The sequence below is a fragment of the Hippopotamus amphibius genome, chromosome 4 (genome assembly GCF_030028045.1).
Source record: "Hippopotamus amphibius kiboko isolate mHipAmp2 chromosome 4, mHipAmp2.hap2, whole genome shotgun sequence".
Taxonomy (NCBI): Eukaryota; Metazoa; Chordata; class Mammalia; order Artiodactyla; family Hippopotamidae; genus Hippopotamus; species Hippopotamus amphibius.
Window position 1 is genome coordinate 135,832,140 of NC_080189.1, and position 19,731 is coordinate 135,851,870.

The window sequence follows — 19,731 nt, forward strand, 5'->3', positions numbered from 1 at the left end:
CTCCAGCCCCCAAGATGCTACAGTGCTCATTGCCTCTCTCTCTTTTTTCCCACCAAATATTTTCTTTTTCATCATTCCCTCATTCCCCACTGGTTTTTCAAGGTTGGTCTCTTGTTGGTAGAGTGTCTACTTGTGGGGTCAAGCTCATCTTAATGCACAAAGGTAAAAGGCATTTAAAAACACGGGGAAATGTTCTCACTTCGTTCCAGTTCTCTGAACTAGGGTATCCAAGAGCAGTTTCTGCCTTTCCAGTGAGTTATCTGAGAATTCTAGCTCATTTGCTTTCTGGAGAGAAAAATGTGGACCTGAAATATCCTGTGAGAGGCCCTGTGCTATTTTTGTGAACCCAGTGAAGATTTCAGGTACACGGAACCCCTCCCGGGACGCTACAGGACTGCGGTCTGGAAGCCTGCGGGGAAGAAAAACGGTGTTTCGAACTATTTTCGATTTGCTTTCGGTTCTCCGTGAAGCTGCTGCTAAAGCCTTAGGGAAGGTGAACATTTCCCACCTGGTGGCATGAGCGGGGCCCCGCCCCGGAGGAGGAGGAGGGGGAGGGGGAGGGGGAGGGGGGGAGGGGGAGGGGGGGGAGGGGAGGGGGAGGGGAGGGGGAGGGGGAGGGGGAGGGGGAGGGGGAGGGGGAGGGGGAGGGGGAGGGGGAGGGGGAGGGGGAGGGGGAGGGGGAGGGGAGGGGGAGGGGGAGGGGGAGGGGGAGGGGGAGGGGGAGGAGGAGGAGGAGGGGGAGGGGGAGGAGGAGGAGGAGGAGGAGGGGGAGGAGGAGGAGGAGGAGGAGGAGGAGGAGGAGGAGGAGGAGGAGGAGGAGGAGGAGGAGGAGGAGGAGGAGGAGGAGGAGGAGGAGGAGGAGGAGGACCCAGCATCTTTCCAGGGCGCGAGGGCGCAGCGCGGGGCTGGCCGGGTGCGCGCGGCGCGGCTCCGTGTTTACCCGGCGTCCTAGCAACCGGCGCGCGCGGGCGGAGCGCGGGGCGCGGGGCGCAGAGCGGGCACGGAGCCGGGCGCGGCAGGTGAGTGCGGCCCGCGGGCGCGGCGTCCGCGTGGGTGGAGAAGTGCGGAGCCGCGCTCGGGCCCCGCGCGTGTCCTTTCTCCGGCTTCTCTCCCTTCGGGCCGCAGATCCGCCCGCTCCCCGTCTCTCTCCCTCCCCCGTCCAGCCCCTGCCTCCCCGCGGCCACCCCGCTCCTGCCCGGGCCCGGGGACCTCCCGCTCCTCCGCCTCCGCGTCGCGTCCCCCGACCCCCCGTTGGGACCGCATCCACGTCTCGCATTCCATCTTCCTTCCTCCTCCGCCTTTGCAGCTTCGCCTCAGTCTCGGTGCCGCCTTCCCTGACGCCCCTCCGGCCTCCCCCTCCCCGCTCCGCCCGGGAACCGGCCTCCCGCGCTAACGCGTTACTCCGGTGGAGGGGCCAGCTGGTACCCGCATCGCGTGTCTTCACACCGGTGTTGGGTTTGCTTTGATTCCAGACTCGGTTCCTGTCGGCTCTGAAGCTAATTGATCTGAAGGTCTCACCGCCTAGCTTCCTGGTTCTCAGGATGCCAGTGTAGGCACTGCCTCCTAACCCACTTCCCCAGCCGCAGCTCTGGAGCGTGGGCGCTTATATTCCCCGCAGTCTCATAAAGAATTTGGTTTTGTTTCTGCTCAACTGTTACAGAAGTTATTCACGAATGGGTTTCATTTTATTAATGATAGTGGAGGCTTGCAACGGACCCGTAAAAAAGAAAAACAAACTGTTGTATCTAATGGATGAGTAGAGAGCCTGAGTGTAAAGTGATTCTCAATTTATGGAAACAAACAAGTGCACAAAAACTTCTTTCCTTGTAATTGTTAAACTTTAACATCTTAATTTAATTCAAAGATATGCCCTGTGTATTCATATGTGTTCATTGTAACCATGGTTCTCAGGCCCTAAGAATTCATGGATTGGCGCTGGGTGGAAACTTCCTATCAGCCTGTCCTGATAAAAAAACTGTTATTTTTTTAATTTTCACCCGCGTTATACTGACCATTTTGGAATATCACTGGAATTAGTGGAATAAATGCTGTAGCTTTGGTTCTCTTGGCAAATTAAGAGGCCACTGGAAATTTCTCATACTTAAGCAGAAAAAAATACAAGACTACTTATTTTTTTCTTTTACAAACTCAGTTCGGCCTGCGAAGCCTTTATTTATTTATTTATTTATTTTCAAGGTCTTTTATACATGGTCTTCTCTTTGCGATTTTGTTCCACTTTTTTTTCCCCTAGTAATATTCTAATAATAGCATCATAGGCCCCCTAAGATTTTCTTAGGCCTTCATAAGTCAAGCCTGTCCAGTGCTGCAGCTGCCTGCTTGATAGACTCAGAAAAACAATTTGAATAAAGTCAAATATGTTACACACATTCCTAGAAAATTTATCATGATGAAAAGAAGAACATTTTGCATTTCGTAGCTCCTTGTTAAGTGTCTTCCAGGAAGTTGCTGTGTGGTACGTTGACTGCCACAGCCGTATGTAATTTCACATTTTTCTTTTAAAAGCTTCAAGTAGGAAATGATGCACACAGTACAGCTTTATAAACCGAAACAAGTTTACACTTAAGATTAAAAACAAACACAACTGTCCACCTAAACCTTTCCATATAAGATAAATCTATTTGCACTTCTCATCATCTTGGGAAACTCAAGTGTCACACAAAAACATGAGTACCTGCTTATGTGTTTAGAACCTAGCAATAGAAATAAAACATTGGAATACTAAATCAAATGGCACAGAACAAATTTGTACATTTTTGGTATACATTTTATTTCACTAGCACTTTTACAGATATATATATGTACATCTGTGTATATGTTGTTCTCAACCTTAACTGATCCAATACTTGCTTTTTATAACAAATATTTTGTAATGCCCACTTTACTCTTCTGAAATCAAAATCATAGTTTTAAATCTCAGTGGCGCTCTAACTGTAAAATAAAGGAAGGTTATTGTAGTAGATATCAGCATGTGAATGCTCAGGTACCACTATCCTAGAGTATATAATGAAGTAATCAGCTGCTCCAGCCCTACATAGAAGTGCTATGTATGCAGTAGCTCCAAATACAGACATGTCACTGGAACAAACTGTGTAACTAGCATTTCAATCAATGATATAATTTTACAAAATGCTGACCCCTTGGTAAAGTTCCATATAAAATGAAGTATTTACAACTGTCCTTTAATTTGGATGATCGTTTCAATTCTGGAAAATTCAGTGCATATTACTACAACTGAAAAAAATCCTTCCTGTTTATTTGTAAAGTAGCGATAGGTTGTAGGCTCAGGTATTAATTATCTGAAATTGTTTATGTACTAGATGCTGGAGATTGCAGCCTAAGTCTTCCTTCTGGGGGACTGTCCCGCATGTTGCAGGACATCTGGCCTCCTTGGTCCTCATCACTAAATGTTAACAATGTCCCATTCGTATCATTTTGATAATAAAACATCTGTACAGTGCTTCTCCACTGCTTCTCAGCAGCCAGTACTGCCCAGTCAAGGACCTCTGATCTAGATGTCCCTGTTGCTGGATTTCAAGATTTAATACAGGATGGAAAGTAAAATCTCCAAATCATTCCTGTAGAATGTTGGTACTGAGCTTTTGTAATAATGATGGGTCGAGGGCGATGCTAATTTTATTCTTCTTTAATTTTTAACCAATCTTCAGACATTCCAGAAGAAAGGTTTTAATGATCAGTTTCATTACAAATGAGGAAATAAACAAGTATAGATTATCTGAAAAAAAGACTTAAATATCCATTGTGTATTAATGTCAGAACTTATTTATTAACTTGGCTCTTAAGTTTACAGATAATGTTTTCTTTTCAAATATCTTCTTTTGAAGGCTAATTTATATTTAGCTAAAGTGAAGTTTATTTCAATTTCTGTTTTACATTTTAATGCGAGACTTTTGAGAATCAATTTAGATAAACAGGCTAAAAAGATTCTCATTTGTTCTCACATTTGCTCTTAAGAAAGTTATGAGTTACAATAAAATATTCTGGGCAGGATATATGGGCAGGGAGTACGGAATTTGAATTGCTCAAATATTTTGATTAATAGGGTCAATATGTGCTTTACCAATTTTGAGGAAAAAGTTAAAATTCTGTTTCACTTAATGTTCTTATTCAATTGCTTATGAGTTCAGAAGGCACTTGGGGGAACTTACAGAGCTCTCAGGATCATCTTCATCAGCTGTCATTGCACTGATGCAGATGTGTGATGATGACAGAGAATAGCAGAATCCAGTTTAATAGCCTGATGCTAAACAATGTGTGATCCAGCTCAAAAGAGCAATTGCTGACTTAACCTCTGGCCCCAGCAGAGCTGCAAACCAAAGGCCTTGATGCCAACCTCCTCCGATTCTTTTTTTCCACTCTTGGACTTCTCTGTTTCCATTTTCTGCCCAGTTGTTTGAATCCTCTCTCTCAGGCCCCAGGAAAATGAGAAAGAAGTCATTCATTCCAGGGCAGGCAGGTATTGGAAAATCCTTATGTCCTCATCAGTTTTACTTAGAGCTGGCTCAGGGAAAGTTAACTATTTTATTGAATTGGAGAGCAATTGGATAATTAAAAAATCCCCTGCTCATATGAATAAACAGAACGCAGGTTGGGTAAGTGCTAGCTTAAAATCTTGAAAATGAGAAATGTTGCGGTGGAAAGGTAGATGCTATTGTCTCTCTCTCTCTCTGCTCTGACACAGTGTGTGCGCTGAGCTCGGGTCTGAACATCCTGAGAGCCCATGGGCGTGGCACTGACAAGGTCTGCGCAGTGGACAGCTGCGGGGCACGGGGCTAGGACCTTGGAAACTACCCCTCTCAATGAGGCGATATTGGAGGAAATTATTATGTTTGTGGAGAGTTTTATCTATAAACATCCCCAAGAGGCAAACTATGTTTTTGTAGAACCACTGGAATGGAAAACAAATTTGGATCCCCCAGCCTTTGGATCAGGTTATGTTGTCAGGTAAGCCAGTGAATTGCTTTTAGAGTTTAATATCTTCAATTGCACGTTTTTTTATCAATTGGGTGGAGGTTTGGAGCAAGTTGCTTAACCTCTGTGAATCTCAGAAATCTCAGAAAACTGGAGGCACGTGGGTAAAATCTATCTAATGTTTAAACTTGAACTTTCTTTTGATAGGGGATGTGTTCTCCAGGTCACCACACTGCCAACATTTGCTATTGCTTTGTGATGGGTCTTTCCACTCGTATGACCTGCCAGATGCCACTAGACATTGATTTTGTGACCTCAGATATAGACAGAATCCCTTCTGATATTTAAATCTGTAACATCTATGGGGTGGCAGAGGGAGAGTGGTACATTTTGCTTAATAAAAGGGAGAGACTTCTTGACAAATAACATTGTCTTCAAACGAGACCCTTCCAAATCTGAGATTAAAAAAAAATCCTACTTCCACCTCAAACAGTGAGCTATCAGTTTGTCTCTTTTGAACATAGCTAAATATATATTTTATGTAAATTAGATAAATGTATATACATATAATTATACTTATATAAAATATATATGCATCATTGTAATTGTAAGTGATAAATATGTATAAATTCATATAAACTTTTTTTTTGTGGTTAATTTGTTATGTGTCACTTCAGGCATTCTGGCCCTCTGTTCTACGTCTCTGTCCCTCTTTGGTTTTGCGTATGAACTTTTAAAGTCTGATCTTATCAAAAACAGGTGTCTAGCCAAAGCTTCCTACAGATGCCTTTTCCATTTTTTTTCCCTTTGGGGTTATTTGAGAGAATAAACTCTGAATTTAATTTTTAGAACTGCAAAACCATTCTGGAACTGTATTTCAAGAGCTCTGGAGTTCTGGTATCATGATCCATTTTCTCTCTGAATTTTCTGAACTCTTTTTTTTTTTTTTTAATTGTATCTTATTTTTAACTGTGCTTATGGTCGCTTTCTCCCAAAGTGCTTCATTGCTCCCACCTAAGTTCAATGTAGCGTCACACATTGTTTTTTCTAATTTTTGAAAGATGAACTCATCTGTAAAATCAATTAAAAACAGATGAACTACTTAGTACAAAGATGGATTTAAAGCAAATGTCAGAAGAGATCAAGATTGTTGTTGTGTCTTGCCTCTGTACTTACTCTGTGTTCCAAGTACAGACATGATCACATCTGTGACCTAGTTAGGGGGCTGACATACACGTAATGCATCACTATTTCTCTATGCCTGTCCAGTTTCTTCTTGCTTTATTTCTATTTTTATATCTCTGCATATAGTCTAAAGGTACAATGTTCCCTCAAGCAGGATGTTTTGATATTTTGACACCATGTATATTTTGAACGAGTTACCCCTTGATTGTTTTCCTTCTGTCGAATTTACCATGCAGCTTTTCCGTGGGCCAACTTTTCTATCTGTCATTCTTGTTTCTGATCTTTGTTGATGATATTTTAATGGTGGAAGGAATGAGAGAGTGTGATAGTGGCGCTTGCTATGTAGGGAGGAAACCATGCCTTTGTGTCTTGATAAAAACCACGTAGGTACTAACTGCCCCAAAGAAGGCAAAGGATACAGCTGAGATTTTGGTAATGATGGAGAATACCTAGTGCTTTCACATCCACGTCTTGACCATACCCCGTGTTCTACCCCCTAAACCAAAGAACTGTCAGCAACCCATAGCCACTTGGTGTTTGCTACGTCCAGCAACACAAGTGATGTAAGCCAGAGATGCCCTCAATGGCAAGAAGAGTGAGTGGTGAAACAGCCTCATTGCCTCACTCTTCGCCCTTTGGTTCATCTTCACTCTTTTTGCTTAGCTACTGAGACTTAGAACACATTTATTCACTTATTTAAAGTGGGGGAAGCCCACTACTCAGGATTCATATCTGTAAGTCCATGTGGATAACCAGGTCATCATGAAGGATTTAAGCCTGAAGTCTCTGGACGTGTTTCTACCAAACAGTAATATCCTTGGATGTTTTAGATTAAAGGCAGATTCTTCTCGGGGATGTACATTCTCTCAGCCCTCTTGTTCCAAAACAAGTCAATTGTGTCTATACTGATACAGATTTTGTTGATCTCTGCAGATATTTGGGGACCATATTTTTTCTTGTGGCCTCTCTTCTCAGCGGATGTTGTGCATCTCCAGATGTGCTCTCTGTAGCGGTCTACACAAGTGTGATCAGCCTTCCTCTAGAGTTAGGCTCGTGGGCGTCTGACGTTGAAACTGATCCTTTAGTCACACAACGAGGAGGTTGTAGGTTCCATCCACCGTCTTCTATCATTTTGTGCAGGTGGTTTTTAATTGACTAGATAAGCACAGCACTTTCCGAGCTGGCCTGAGGCACTCATTTCCTTTAGACTCATTCCCGACGTGCAGCTGTTCGTCCCACAGTATCATCTCTCCACGTTCAGTTTTGAGGGGAAAATGCCTCTCCTTCCATTGTAATGGAAACCATAGGTCTCTTTTTATCACCATTTCCAATTGCTTTTGTTCTTGTTACACAGGATGAGATTAATAATCTTCCTGAAACACCTCAGAATGAAGCCCAAGTCACTGTAAATTAAGGACAGGTGACTGTGGGTGGTACACAGAGCTGAGGTGCTTTGAGTCTCTAGAATGAAGCTTGGGTGAGCGTTCAGAATCGCTTTGTGAAAGTGTTCTTACCTCTTCTATTCTCTCTTCTGGTAGAACTATGATTTTTGAATCATGTCTGCTTTAATATTGCTGTATGTTAGTTATGAACTGCTGTGACTCAGTGATGTACATGAGTTGGCACAAAATTATATGATGGTACAAGTTCTCTGTGGATGAGAAGTCTGGACGCCTGAGCAAGTGCCCTCCTCCCCCAGGAATGCACACTTCACACATAGTTCATGCCTATTTGGTCCTTGGTTTTCTGATCAGTATCACCAAGGACTGAATTACATGATCTCCAACTGTAAAATGGTATTGTTTTATGAGACAGTAAGTATTGTATTTCAGTAAAATTTCAAAGTCACAGTATTAAGATCAGTGGCCTGACGTTCTGTAATTGAACTCTTTGTTTCTCATTCCTCAGAATTATTGAATAACTTCTCAACTATAAGCCTTATTTGTGGAGTAATTACTATGACATACATAATTACTGTGTTCCCGACACGGAACTTGACTTAGGGGTTAAATAAATAAGACATTTTTCCTGCTCTCTGTAGCGTAAGCTGAATATTCTGAGCTCCCTCCCCCAAGTCCAGTTTAAAAGTCCCTTGATCAGGTGGGGGGATTTCATTTATTCTTTCTTTCATTCTTCTTAACCTTATCAAGGTGGCTACCGCAGCTTTCTTCCAAAGAGCTTGTTCTTCAGGGACCAGAGATTTGTGAGCCTGAAACGGGAGCCTGCTTTTCAACAGTCCTCTCCATCACTGGTGCTTTAGTTCCTCCTGCTCTGTCCAGCTACTGGCTTCAGCTGGCAGGAGCCATGAAAAATGTCCCTGGGTTCTCCCAGGTCTCTGTGGGAGTTTTACTTTCTCAAATTCAGGAGCTTGATGCTGTGGGCATTCGGGCTGCCCGTGACTCTTCTCACCCGATCAGCGCCAGTGGCCAGCCCTGGTACAGGCCTCTAAGAAAGCCCCTCAATCCTAAAGGGATTACAGTAAATCCCAAAGCTTTATTCCAGGGAAAATATACATTTTGTAAATGATGCACATCACTGGCAAGTCTAAAAACATTTTGTCCTTCCTTTATTCCTCGTGCATTTGTTGAACACCTTCTGTGTGCAGTTATTCTTTGAGGACCTGGGGTTACAGCAGTGGATGAGTCTGATGAAGTCCCTATATTGGCTTCCTGTTGCTGCTGTAACAAATTACCATGCACTTAATGGCTGAAAACAACACATTTTTTATCTTCCAGTTCTAGAGGTGAAAAATCCATAAGGAGTCTGGGTGGGGCTGTCTTCCTTCAGTGGGCTGAAGGAGAATTCGTCCTTGCCTTTTCCAGCTTCTGGAGGCCACCTGGCTTCCTCAGGTCGTGGCGCCGCATTACTGACCCGTGTTTCCATGGGCACATGGCCTTCTCTGACTTGACCCTGCGCCCTGCCTCCTCTAAAGACTGCTTCGATTTCATTGGACCCACCTAGATGTTCCAGCGTAGCCTTCCCACCTCAAAATCTTTAACGTAAGCCATCTGCACAGTCCCTTTTGCCACATAAGGTGACATGTTCGTAGGTTCCAGGGATTAGGACATGGATGTCACGGGAGGAACCATTGTTCTGCCTCCCATAGTTTCTATCCTGTTTCTATTCTACTGAAATAGTAGTAGATTGTCTGAGTGTCAGATTTACTTTTTCTGATGAACTGTCAACATTTCACAGTTATTTATCTGCGTTACAATTTAAAATATCCAGTTTTAATATGTGGACAGCCTGCCAAGAATATCAGTATGTAATGAAAGAGCTAGGCAGTGTAAGTAATGTTGTAAGTGGTAGAAATCTGTAGATAGATCACTGCCGTAAAAACATGTTAATATTTTAGAAATGCCAAACTAAAAAAGTTTAAATGGGCAGAAACACCAATCAAGGGGAGCTAATCATTTCTGATCAGGAAAAATCCTTGTTAGAAAAACTGCTGTTATCCTAAAGTAAACCAAATTGGGGGTTTGGAGTGGGCAGATAATCTGCAGAGGGCGTCCAGTTTGTCTTTTTTCTTAGCTTTTTTTGCTCATAAACAGAGTAGCCAAGAAAATTCCTAACCACTAATTACTGTGCTGTAAAAATTTTATAATTAAAATAATAGTAGAAATCCACAAAATGTGAATGGTTTTGAACTAGTGGTTTTTTGGGGTTTTTTTTGGTCTTTATTGGAGTATAATAGCTTTACACTGTTGTGCCAGTTTCCGCTGTACAACAAAGTGGATCAGCTGTATTTAAACATATATCCCCACATCCCCTCCCTCCTGAGCCTGCCTCCCATCCTCCCTATCCCACCCCTCTAGATCATCAGCAGTCATCGAGTTAATCTCCCTGTGTTAGGCAGTTGCTTCCCACTAGCTATTTATTGTACATTTGGTAGTATATAAATGTCAATACTACTCTTTCACTTTGTTCCAGCTTCTCCTTACCCCCTCCCCATGTCCTCAAGTATGTTCTCTACCTCTATGTCTTTATTCTTCCTCTGCCACTGTGTTCATCAGTACCATGATTTTAGATTCCATATATATGCGTTAGCATACGGTATTTGTTTTTCTCTTTGTGACTTCACTCTGTATGACAGACTTTAGGTCCATCCACCTCACTACAAATAACTCAATTTCATCCCTTTCTATGGCTGAGTAATAGTCCATTGTATATATGTGCCACATCTTCTTTATCCATTCTTCTGTTGATGGACATTTAGGTTGCTTCCATGTCCTGGCTATTGTAAATAATGCTGCAGTGCACATTGTGGTACATGTGTCTTTTTGAACTATGGTTTTCTCCAGGTATATGCCCAGTGGTGGGGTTGCTGGGTCATATGGTAGTTCTGTTTTTAGTTTTTTAAGGAACCTCCATACTGTTTTCCAAGGTGGCTGTATCACATTACATTCCCACCAACAGTGCAGGAGGAGAACCAGTGATTTCTAAAAAGATGTCCAGTGCATTATTAGAAAAACCAAAACCTGATTGAGTTCACATAGGTATTCAAGAAATTGCTTAAAAATTTTCTTCCTGGATATATCACGTTGCTAATAAGTTTGGGGGTTTAAGGGCCTGAGTGTGGATGAAAGTGGGAAAATAGATGAGCTTCTAACAAGAGATATTTATATTCTCTCTGTTTTATCATGAGACGTGGAAATAATTTGTTGAAATGTCTTAAATTTAACTTTGCTGGCATCCAGGTAACCTTAAGCTTTCAAAAAATATTTTGTTTTCATTTTTTAGTGAAACAACAGTCAAATCAGAAGAAGTTGATAAAAATGGACAGCCTTTGCTATTTCTCTCTGTACCACAAATTAAAATTAGGAGCTTTGGGCAGCTGGCACGCATGTTGTATGTTGCCAAAAATACAAAGCTGAAGGAAGCACAAGCATGTATTGAAGGTGATATTTACACTCCAGTCTGTAATTTGAACTTTTAGAAACATAATCTTGGGGGCGGGGTAGGGGGAGGAAGGAATCATTTGTTATAGTCTCTTGAAAAAAGTTCTATAACCTAGAAGGTAAAAAGTCCTATGTTCATAAAAATGTCATTAATTTTTCTTGGCTGAAATGTTATGCTCATATCAGATTTCTGCTTTAAGTGAAAAGCCTAATGCTTTAGCATTAGTAAGCTTCTAGATTTCCAATTTTAGTGTGTGGTTTAAAGAGAGCCTTCTTAGCTTCTGGAAAGATCTGAGGGCTTTAAGGTTCACGTCAGGGGAAAAGACAGATGTCCAGGGCCAGCACCAGAAGCTACCCTCTGCTCTTACATTCTGCTGTGATAGATGGTGAGCTGTTTCCTTTAAAACAAATGTAGCCTCCTCCTTTAGCAGACAGCCTGTAATAATCTCACTTTCCATTTGTCTCAGCCCTTTCCATTGTGGAAGTACAGAGCTTTCTGTGAATAGTTACATTCATTCAGTGGGAAATATTTTCCCTCTTCACTAAAGTTATATAATGTTCTTATTATTATCTAATCATCTAGCATGCAAAAGAGAATGTGATTGATTACCTGCTATAATTGGGCTCTACATATTTCTTACAAGTAAAAATACCTAACAATAGGTAATTATGTCCTATATGTGTTTTGCTTCTTTGGAATCATGTAACTGGTGGGTCCCAGGCATAAGGTACCTGAGTTCTGTCTCTCATCATTCTTTGCCACTGTCCATGGCTGTGAGGTGGAAAGTTGGGCCCTTTTCTTTTCTTTTAATTTTTTAAAAGATGTGAACCTTAGAAGAGCAGTCTCTTTTTATGACTTGCCTTCTCCTCCTATACATCAGAGCTACTTTTTTGAGGAGGGATGAAATCTTGAGAATGAAACTGAATTTAAGAAGAGTTAATAGAGGCACGGCTGTTCATTAAATTCAACTTAATATATAGACTTGATACATAGAGTGTTATATACCCAATCTGGCTAAATACACATCCTTTGCTACAGTTTGCCCTTTCTGTAAGAGTTCTAGGTCCAGCTCTTAGTTTCAGGTCCAAATTGCACGGTATCTGGCAATTTGGAAGTCAGCTCTGTGTCTTTCCCCAGAATTCACCTAGTATCTCTCTTCCTAATCTTTAGAGACGACAGTTAAGGTGGTGAGTAGAGATGCTCACCAGTGGTTGGTTCCTGGGTCTCCTTCCCTTGCCCCTCCCCCAGCCTTTCCTGCTAATAGTCCATTTCCCATGGGAATGTTAGTGCCATCACTGTGCTTCTTTTCATTTCCATCAGGTCAAGCTTTCTGAATTAGTCCCATAGGCGTCCCCCACACCCCCATCCAAATACATATATATTTTCATCTGACTTGAATTCCTCCTCCTTTCTAAACATGATTTTGGCCCTTTCTCCCTCATTTTCAACCATATAGTTTTTTGGCCTTTATAAAATTCTGTTTTCAACATCTCTAGGTTCAACTTTCATGAGTTGGTGTTTAAATTTTTCACTGTAATTTTGGCACATGTGTAAATACTGGTTAAGATTTTTTCCCAACTAACGTCAAAAGACATTGAAAATATAAGCAGTTCAAACAGGTAGAAAAGATTGGCAGTAGATCTGTAGGCTGAGAAAAACATGGTATTTTAGAGAGAAAGCATTTGTGAATACTGTTCACTGGTACGCACACACACACAGTTCTAGTGATCATTCTTCTAAGGAGACCAGTATTTCTGTATCTTCAATTCTGAATGTATTGATTGAATTTCTATTCTGAACAAAAGAAAAATAGCCCTCTTGGCTTCTGTCCTATTAGGGTGATGGCATATATATAGATGATTTTATAGTACAAGGTAAACATCTCAAGAGGTGTAAGAAAGTTCCTAAGTAGAGTAGAATCTGAGAAGTAGAGACTAATTCAGATTTGGTCTATCAGAGAAAGTTTAATGAAAGAAACCCATTTGAGTGGGCCCCAAAGGACTCTTTAGTCTCTATGGTTCTTGTAATAGAAGACAAGAGGATAATTTTTTACATTTCCTTTTTTCGGTCAGCAAACAGAAATCCTGTAGCAAAAATCCTGGGCTTGGATTATAATATGATAAATGAAATAAATGAAGACTCATCTGAATTAACTATTCTTGATGAAATGAGCAAAGATGCTGACCCCGAGAGGGAGAGTAAGATGGAGGTTGCCTTGCTACTCAAGCAGCTGGATCTGCACCTACTCAATCATTCTCTGAATCATATTTCCTTGTGAGTCTTTTTTTGAAAAAAGAAACCTCTAAAAACTGGTTATAAAAAGTACTTTCAGAGCTTTAGGGAAAAAACACAAGAAAAATAAGGTTTGGAAGTGGTTGCTATTGATTTAACATTACATTTTTTTTGGAATAAAATTTTAGTTATTGCATGAATATTTCTAGTTCTAAATAATAAAATTTTCAGTTCACATGGCTAAAACATTCTAGTGGAGTTTCATCTAATTCTGAAGACATTAAGTGGCCTTGTTATTTTCAAAGTCTCTTAAACTATTAAATTTTAAAATTGTGATGCAATTATCATGTACAGTTTATAAAGTTTGAAATGTGTTCATGTGTCTAGTGTTTTCCACTACTTTGTTATTATCATTAAGAAATGAAGTGAATATTTAAGTGAGTAGGTTTAATGTTGCATTCAACTCAAATCACTGATTCTTTGACGTTTTGACAGTGTTGTAAGATTGTAACATGGTTAACGTTCACTGCACTTTTGTTGTTGTATAATTTAACTGATAGTTTAATTACACAAAAAGATATTCCCCTGATATAATGGAATGTTTTCATGTTGTTTGCTGCAGATTCTGTTTTAAAGTATTTACAATGAATTTCTAAACATTTATTTCAGAGAAATACGGTTAAATCCAAGGACTGTTAAGAATGATATAGAGCTGCTTAAACGGTTCTCAGGAAAGGAAGAACAGACAGTCTTGGAGTCTATCGAGTATACCTCAGGTTCATTTAATATTATATATATTTCCATAATTATATTTTCTAAATGCTTCAGTAGCTACATTAAATGTTTAAGAAATGAAAACTTAAATTTTCAGTCCTAGTTTTTGAAGCCAAGCTACTTTACAAGTTGCGGTTAAGGAGCTCCTTGTAATTGACGGATAATTGGTTTCAGATTATGAATTTTCTAATGGATGTCGAGCCCCACCTTGGAGACAGATTCAAGGGGAAATTTGCTACGTGCTGGTGAAACCACATGATGGCGAAACTCTGTGCGTTACTTGTAGCAAAGAAGGAGTGTTTTTAAATGGCGTAAGTAATTTTTTAAAGACAGTATTGACTTTGGTCCTTAGCTTGGTCTCTGTAAGTGCAGGCATGTCTCCAGGACTGAATCCCAAAACCATAGAAAATGAAGTGTGTTCTGTGGGGTTCATGCAGATCCCTTTGCTGTGTGTTTGCTGCCTCAGTCTCCCCTGCGGGTCCTTAAGTCAGTGTTGTAGGAAATGGCCTTCAAGGTGACCCGTTCCGCTGTCTAAAGCTAAAGCCTCTTTAACATAATCAGTTTGCTGATTAATGACTCAAGTATGAGAGGAAAGAAGAGTCAAAAAAGGATCATCGAGGCAGTGGTGCAGTGGTTAAGAATCTGCCTGCCAAAGCAGGGGACACGGGTTCGATCCCTGGGCTGGGAAGATCCCACATGCCAGGGAGCAACTAAGCCCATGTGCCACAACTACTGAGCCTGCACTCTAGAGCCCGTGAGCTGCAACTACTGAGCCCATGTGCCACAACTATTGAAGCCTGTGTGCCTAGAGCCCATGCTCCGCAATAAGAGAAGCCACCACAATGAGAAGCTGGCACACCGCAACAAAGAGTAGCCCCACTCTCCACAACTAGAGAAAGCCTGTGTGCAGCAATGAAGACCCAATGCAGCCAATAAATAAATTAGTTAATTAATTAAAAAGGATCATCGAGGTGATGCAAGAGCCATAACTGTGGCTCTGCCCTCAGAGCTGAGGGGACAAATGGGAGGGAAGGAGGGGACCCAAATGTGGGTGCCTGGAGGAGGTGCCCCCTGAAGTGGGGCCCCAGCTGTCCGGGGTTGGGGGGCTGTGTTGGGACCTCAGCATCTCAGGGCAGGGCTGTGCAGACCTGGGACTTTCACCTCTGAAGAGTGGACCCTGCTTGCATCGGTGGTGGTTCCTTAGGGGTCTGAAGAATGGTCACCTCCAGGCTATGCTGGTCCCGTCGTAGCCCAGGTGTCTCCATGAAACCGGCCCCAGAGCCCTGAGGAGTGGGTGCTGCCCAGTTAGTGCTGGTACCTCAGGGGCTCAAGGAGGATTCGGCAGAGCTGGCCCGGGCCTCCGAGGATGGGGCTGTGGGCGGCTGTTAGTGGTATTTCTGCAGGGGGTAGTGAGCCTGGTGCTGGGCCTCTGGGAAAACCCCGTGGAAGTTAGAACCAACTGTTGCTACTGGAAGCAACTGCCACTGCGGGCTGAGGGGCATGGCTGGGTGGCTCTGACGGGACTCGGGAGGGAGCATGTCCCTGCTGCCTCGTCCAGCCTCCCCGACGGCCTCTGCCCGCCTGCTGACTGAGACCCAGCCGGCCTGGCAGCAGAGAAACGCAGCTCTGCAGGCTCAGAGCCTGGGCGGGTGGGCCTCTGGATCTTCTGGATCAAAACCTTGACTTTGCGTCTCACAGCTGTTGACTGAACTTAGCTAGAAGGAGTCCTCTGCAAAACCCAGCCCTCGCTGTCTTCCGTGTAAATCTGGGACTCACGGCAACATCCTGCCGTAATGGGGATCCACCTACCCCGGGGGACTGTTTGGAGAGCAGTCGCCTCTCTGCCTGGGTGGGTATCGAGATGCGGTGCCTGTTCTCCATGGCAGGAGGCATGTCTTCTGACCCGCCTTCCCGTGTTTTCTTATCAGCCTGACCCTGGGCTTGTTTCTGCACAGAGGAAGCAGACAACCTAAATATGATTTTGCTTCCAGTTTGTTCTGATACTTTAGAGAAGCAAAATCTCCTATCGGAAAATAAGAGATTAAAAGAAAAAAAGGAATGCTTTTCTTTGGCCTTCCAGAGTGGGGTGAGGAGCTTTTGCTTCTGTAAAAGGCTATTGATGCACATACAACTGTATTTGATATGGAAACATCTGAGTGTTCCTCTCAGTTTAAAAAATGAAAGACAAGGAACTGAAGCTGTTCAGAAAGTACAAGAAAATGTATAACACTCTGCAGTTTATATATATATATATATATGTTTTATATATACAGTTATATATGTAACGCACTACAGTTTATATTCGTATGTGTGCAAACACACACGTATGGTGAAGGAAGAATAATAGGCAAAGGAAAGCAAAGTGAAATGAGGAAAGGAGAGAGAGAGAGAGGCCGAGGGGGAGCGGCAGATGGTTACACGGAGATCACACCCCTAGAAAACGAGCCTATAGCAGTTGTGCTCCACACAGAACAAGAGCAGGGTGTGATCAGCAGAAACACGGGCTTTTGTGTGGTGGCATTCTAACCTCAAGGCCTTCTGTGGCTTCATCAAAAGCTCTTGACATCATAATGAATTTTCACAGGAGAGAAGTGTAGAGGGACGGGAGCTTTCAGGCCTCTGCTGGATAGCAGCGTGCCCTGTGCATCTAGGAGGCCCTTGGTAAAGGCTTGCTGCATGAATGAATGAGTGAGTAGATAGGTAACATTAAGAAGGAAGGGTTTGCCTGTACACTTCATGTATAAAGACTGATACGTGGGATCCTTTGGAGAAGAAAACAGTACTTGCGCTTGGGTTGTGACATATTGATCAGGTTCTTGTATTGCTAGTCCATTAATTATAGCACCAAACTTTTTCTCCCAAAGGGCAAAACAGAGGATGAGGGGGAAATTAATTATGAGAGAAAAGGTGAAATTTATAAAGACCTCATCACACTTTTAAGAGAAAAATCAGCCATATTTTCAGAAAATATGTCGAAACAGGTAAGTGTTACAGTCTCTTTTTGAACTTCCATGGCATTATATTTTTTGGCTACAACTTTCTATAATATAAAAAATCGGAGAGTAATTCTGCCTCGTTTTGGACAATACTTTCAACTATTAGAGTGTTTCCCACAATATAAAGTAGTAAATTTTGTAAATGTAGCAGTTTAAGAATGCTTCTGGTTTACTTTAGGTGACAGGTGTAATATTTCAAAGCGCTTTCTAAATAGGACTTTTTCATTTTGCATTAATCACACTAGGAGCAAAGGACTCAGTTCTGCTAATGAAGCCTAGACATTTTGATTATTTTTATCCTTTCTGGGAATCCCATGATTGCTACCTAGCTGGTTAGTCTTCTTAAGTGTGTCAACTGCATGTGCCTAAGAACGGCACTTTTGTGTCTCCTATGATTTGTGACATTGTGCTGGACAAAGAAATCAGTCAGTGTAATATTTTGTGAAATAAAATTTTGGTTGAAGCTGATGTAGGTTAGAAACGATATGCAAGGAACATTAATGCGATTCGCTTGTGTTCCAGGCTGGTTCTCAGGCTGCTGGCAATTCCCAGACCCCATGAGAACTCACTCATCAGGTCTCTGTATTTCTGCCGCTGCTGTCACTGCTCTTATCCAGGCACTTCTCTGTCATCATTTTGTGAATTCTTTTTGTTTCCTGGTGTTGGATCACTTATTTCCTGGACCCCAGTCTTCCATTGTTGTTGCGCTGTTGTTATTGTCATAAAATATATACACATAAAATATAAAATTTGCCATGGTGACCACTTTGAGTATCATTTAGTGGCGTGAAGTACGTTCACAAGGTTGTGCAACTGTTACTACTATTTCGAAATCTTTTTCATCGTCTGAAACTAAGCAATTACTTTTCTTTCCTTCTCCCCCAGCTCTTGGTAAATGCTAATATACTTTCTGTCTCTATGAATTTACCTATTCTAGGTGTTTCATGTAAATGGAATCATACAATATTTGTACTTTGGTGTTTGGCATATTTCACTTACCATAATGTTTTCCAGGTTCATCTGTGACATGCCTGTATCTGAACTTCATTCCTTTTTATGGCTGAATGATCTTCCATTTATGTGTATACCAAATTTTGTTTATCGGTTCATCTATTTATGGATGCTGGGTTTTCCACGTTTGCTTATTGTGAAAAATATTATGAATATTGGTGTACAAATATGTGAGTCCTTCTTTTCAATTCTTTTGGGTGTACATGTCAGGGTGGAATTTCTGGGTCATACGGTAATCTGTGTTTAACTTTTGGAGAAGCTGCCAAGCTCTTTCCACAGCAGCTGAACCATTTTACATTCCCAACAGCAGGTATGAAGATTTCAGTTTCTTCACATCCTCACCAACACTTGATATTTTCTGTGTGTGTTTGTGTTTATTATAGACATCCAATAAGTGTGAACACAGTATCCCATTGTGGTTTTGATTTGCATTTCCCTAATAATTAGTGATGTTGAGCACATTTTCATGTGCTTGTTGGTCATTTGTATATCTTCTTTGAAGAAATGTCTGTTCAAGTCCTTTGTCTGTTTAAACAATTAAATTGTCTCGTCGTTGAGCTGGAGTTCTTTATATATTATGGGTATTAATTCCTTATCAGATAAAAGATTTACACATATTTTCCCCTATTCTATAGGTTGTCTTTTTACTCATCTTAATAATGTCCTTTGGTATACAAACATTTTAAATTTTGGTAAAGTCTAATTAATATATTTTTTATTTTGTTACCTGTGCTTTTGGTATTATATTTAAGGAACCATTGCTAAATCCAAGGTAGCAAAGATTTGCCCTTAATTTTTCTACTAAGAATTTTTTAGTTTAAGTTCTCTGAAGTTTAGGTCTTTGATTCACCTTTAGTTAGGTTTTGTATATGGTGTGAGGGACAACCTTCATTCTGTTGCATGTGGATGTTCAGTTTTCCCAGCACCATTTGTTGAACACATTATTCTTTCCCCACTGAATGGTCTTGTCATCCTTGTTAAAAATCAATTGACTATAGATTTCAAGGTTTATTTTTGGGCTCTCAGTTCTGTTGCATCTGCATATATGTCTTGCCATATACCAGTCCCATACTGTTTTGATTACTGTAGCTTTGTACTAGTTTTGAAATCAGGAAGTGTGAGCCCTCAAACTTTGTCCTTGTTTTTTCAAGACTGTTTTGGTTATTTGGAGTCCCTTGACTTTCTATATGAATTTTAGGCTTGGTTTTACCATTTCTGCAAAAAACACCACTGAGATTTTGAAAGGGATTGCATTGACTCTATAGATGCTTTGTCATCTTAAGAATATTATCTTCTAATCCATGAACATGGAAAGTTTTCCCATTTGTTGGTGTCTTCTTTAACTTCTTTCAGCAATGTTTTATAGTTTTCAGTGTACAAGTCTGCTGCCTCCTTGGTTAAATTTATTCCTAAGTATTTTATTCTGTTTGATGCTGTTGTAAATGGAATTGTTTTCTTAATGTCCTTTTTGATTATCCACTGTTAGTGTATAGAAATACAACTGATTTTTGAGTGTTAAAATCAGTTCTGATTTTTGAATGTGAAATTCAAAATTGAATCCTGCAACTTTGCTGAATTTATTTAATTCAGTTTCTTTTGAATCTTTAGGTTTTTCTATATATAAGATCAAGCCACCTGTGAACAGAGATAGTTTTCTTTTTCCTTTACAATCTGGATGCTTTAA

At 41.3% G+C, this 19,731-nt stretch overlaps 1 protein-coding gene across 4 annotated transcripts in view; it reads left to right on the forward strand.

The window, feature by feature from the left end:
- The first annotated feature begins 971 nt into the window (after positions 1-971).
- ODAD2 (outer dynein arm docking complex subunit 2) overlaps positions 972-19,731 on the forward strand; it is a 178,720-nt gene continuing 159,960 nt past the window's right edge. For 2 of the 4 annotated variants that reach the window (XM_057733900.1, XM_057733904.1), the window contains exons 1-7: positions 972-1,019; positions 4,721-4,983; positions 10,876-11,033; positions 13,107-13,308; positions 13,936-14,042; positions 14,215-14,351; positions 16,905-17,021. In XM_057733900.1, the coding sequence (XP_057589883.1) occupies positions 4,760-4,983; positions 10,876-11,033; positions 13,107-13,308; positions 13,936-14,042; positions 14,215-14,351; positions 16,905-17,021 (945 nt within the window). In that variant the 5' untranslated portion in view covers positions 972-1,019; positions 4,721-4,759. Of the gene's footprint in view, positions 1,020-4,720; positions 4,984-10,875; positions 11,034-13,106; positions 13,309-13,935; positions 14,043-14,214; positions 14,352-16,904; positions 17,022-19,731 lie in introns of those variants that run through there. The other 2 variants (XM_057733901.1, XM_057733902.1) reach the window with 2 other exon arrangements.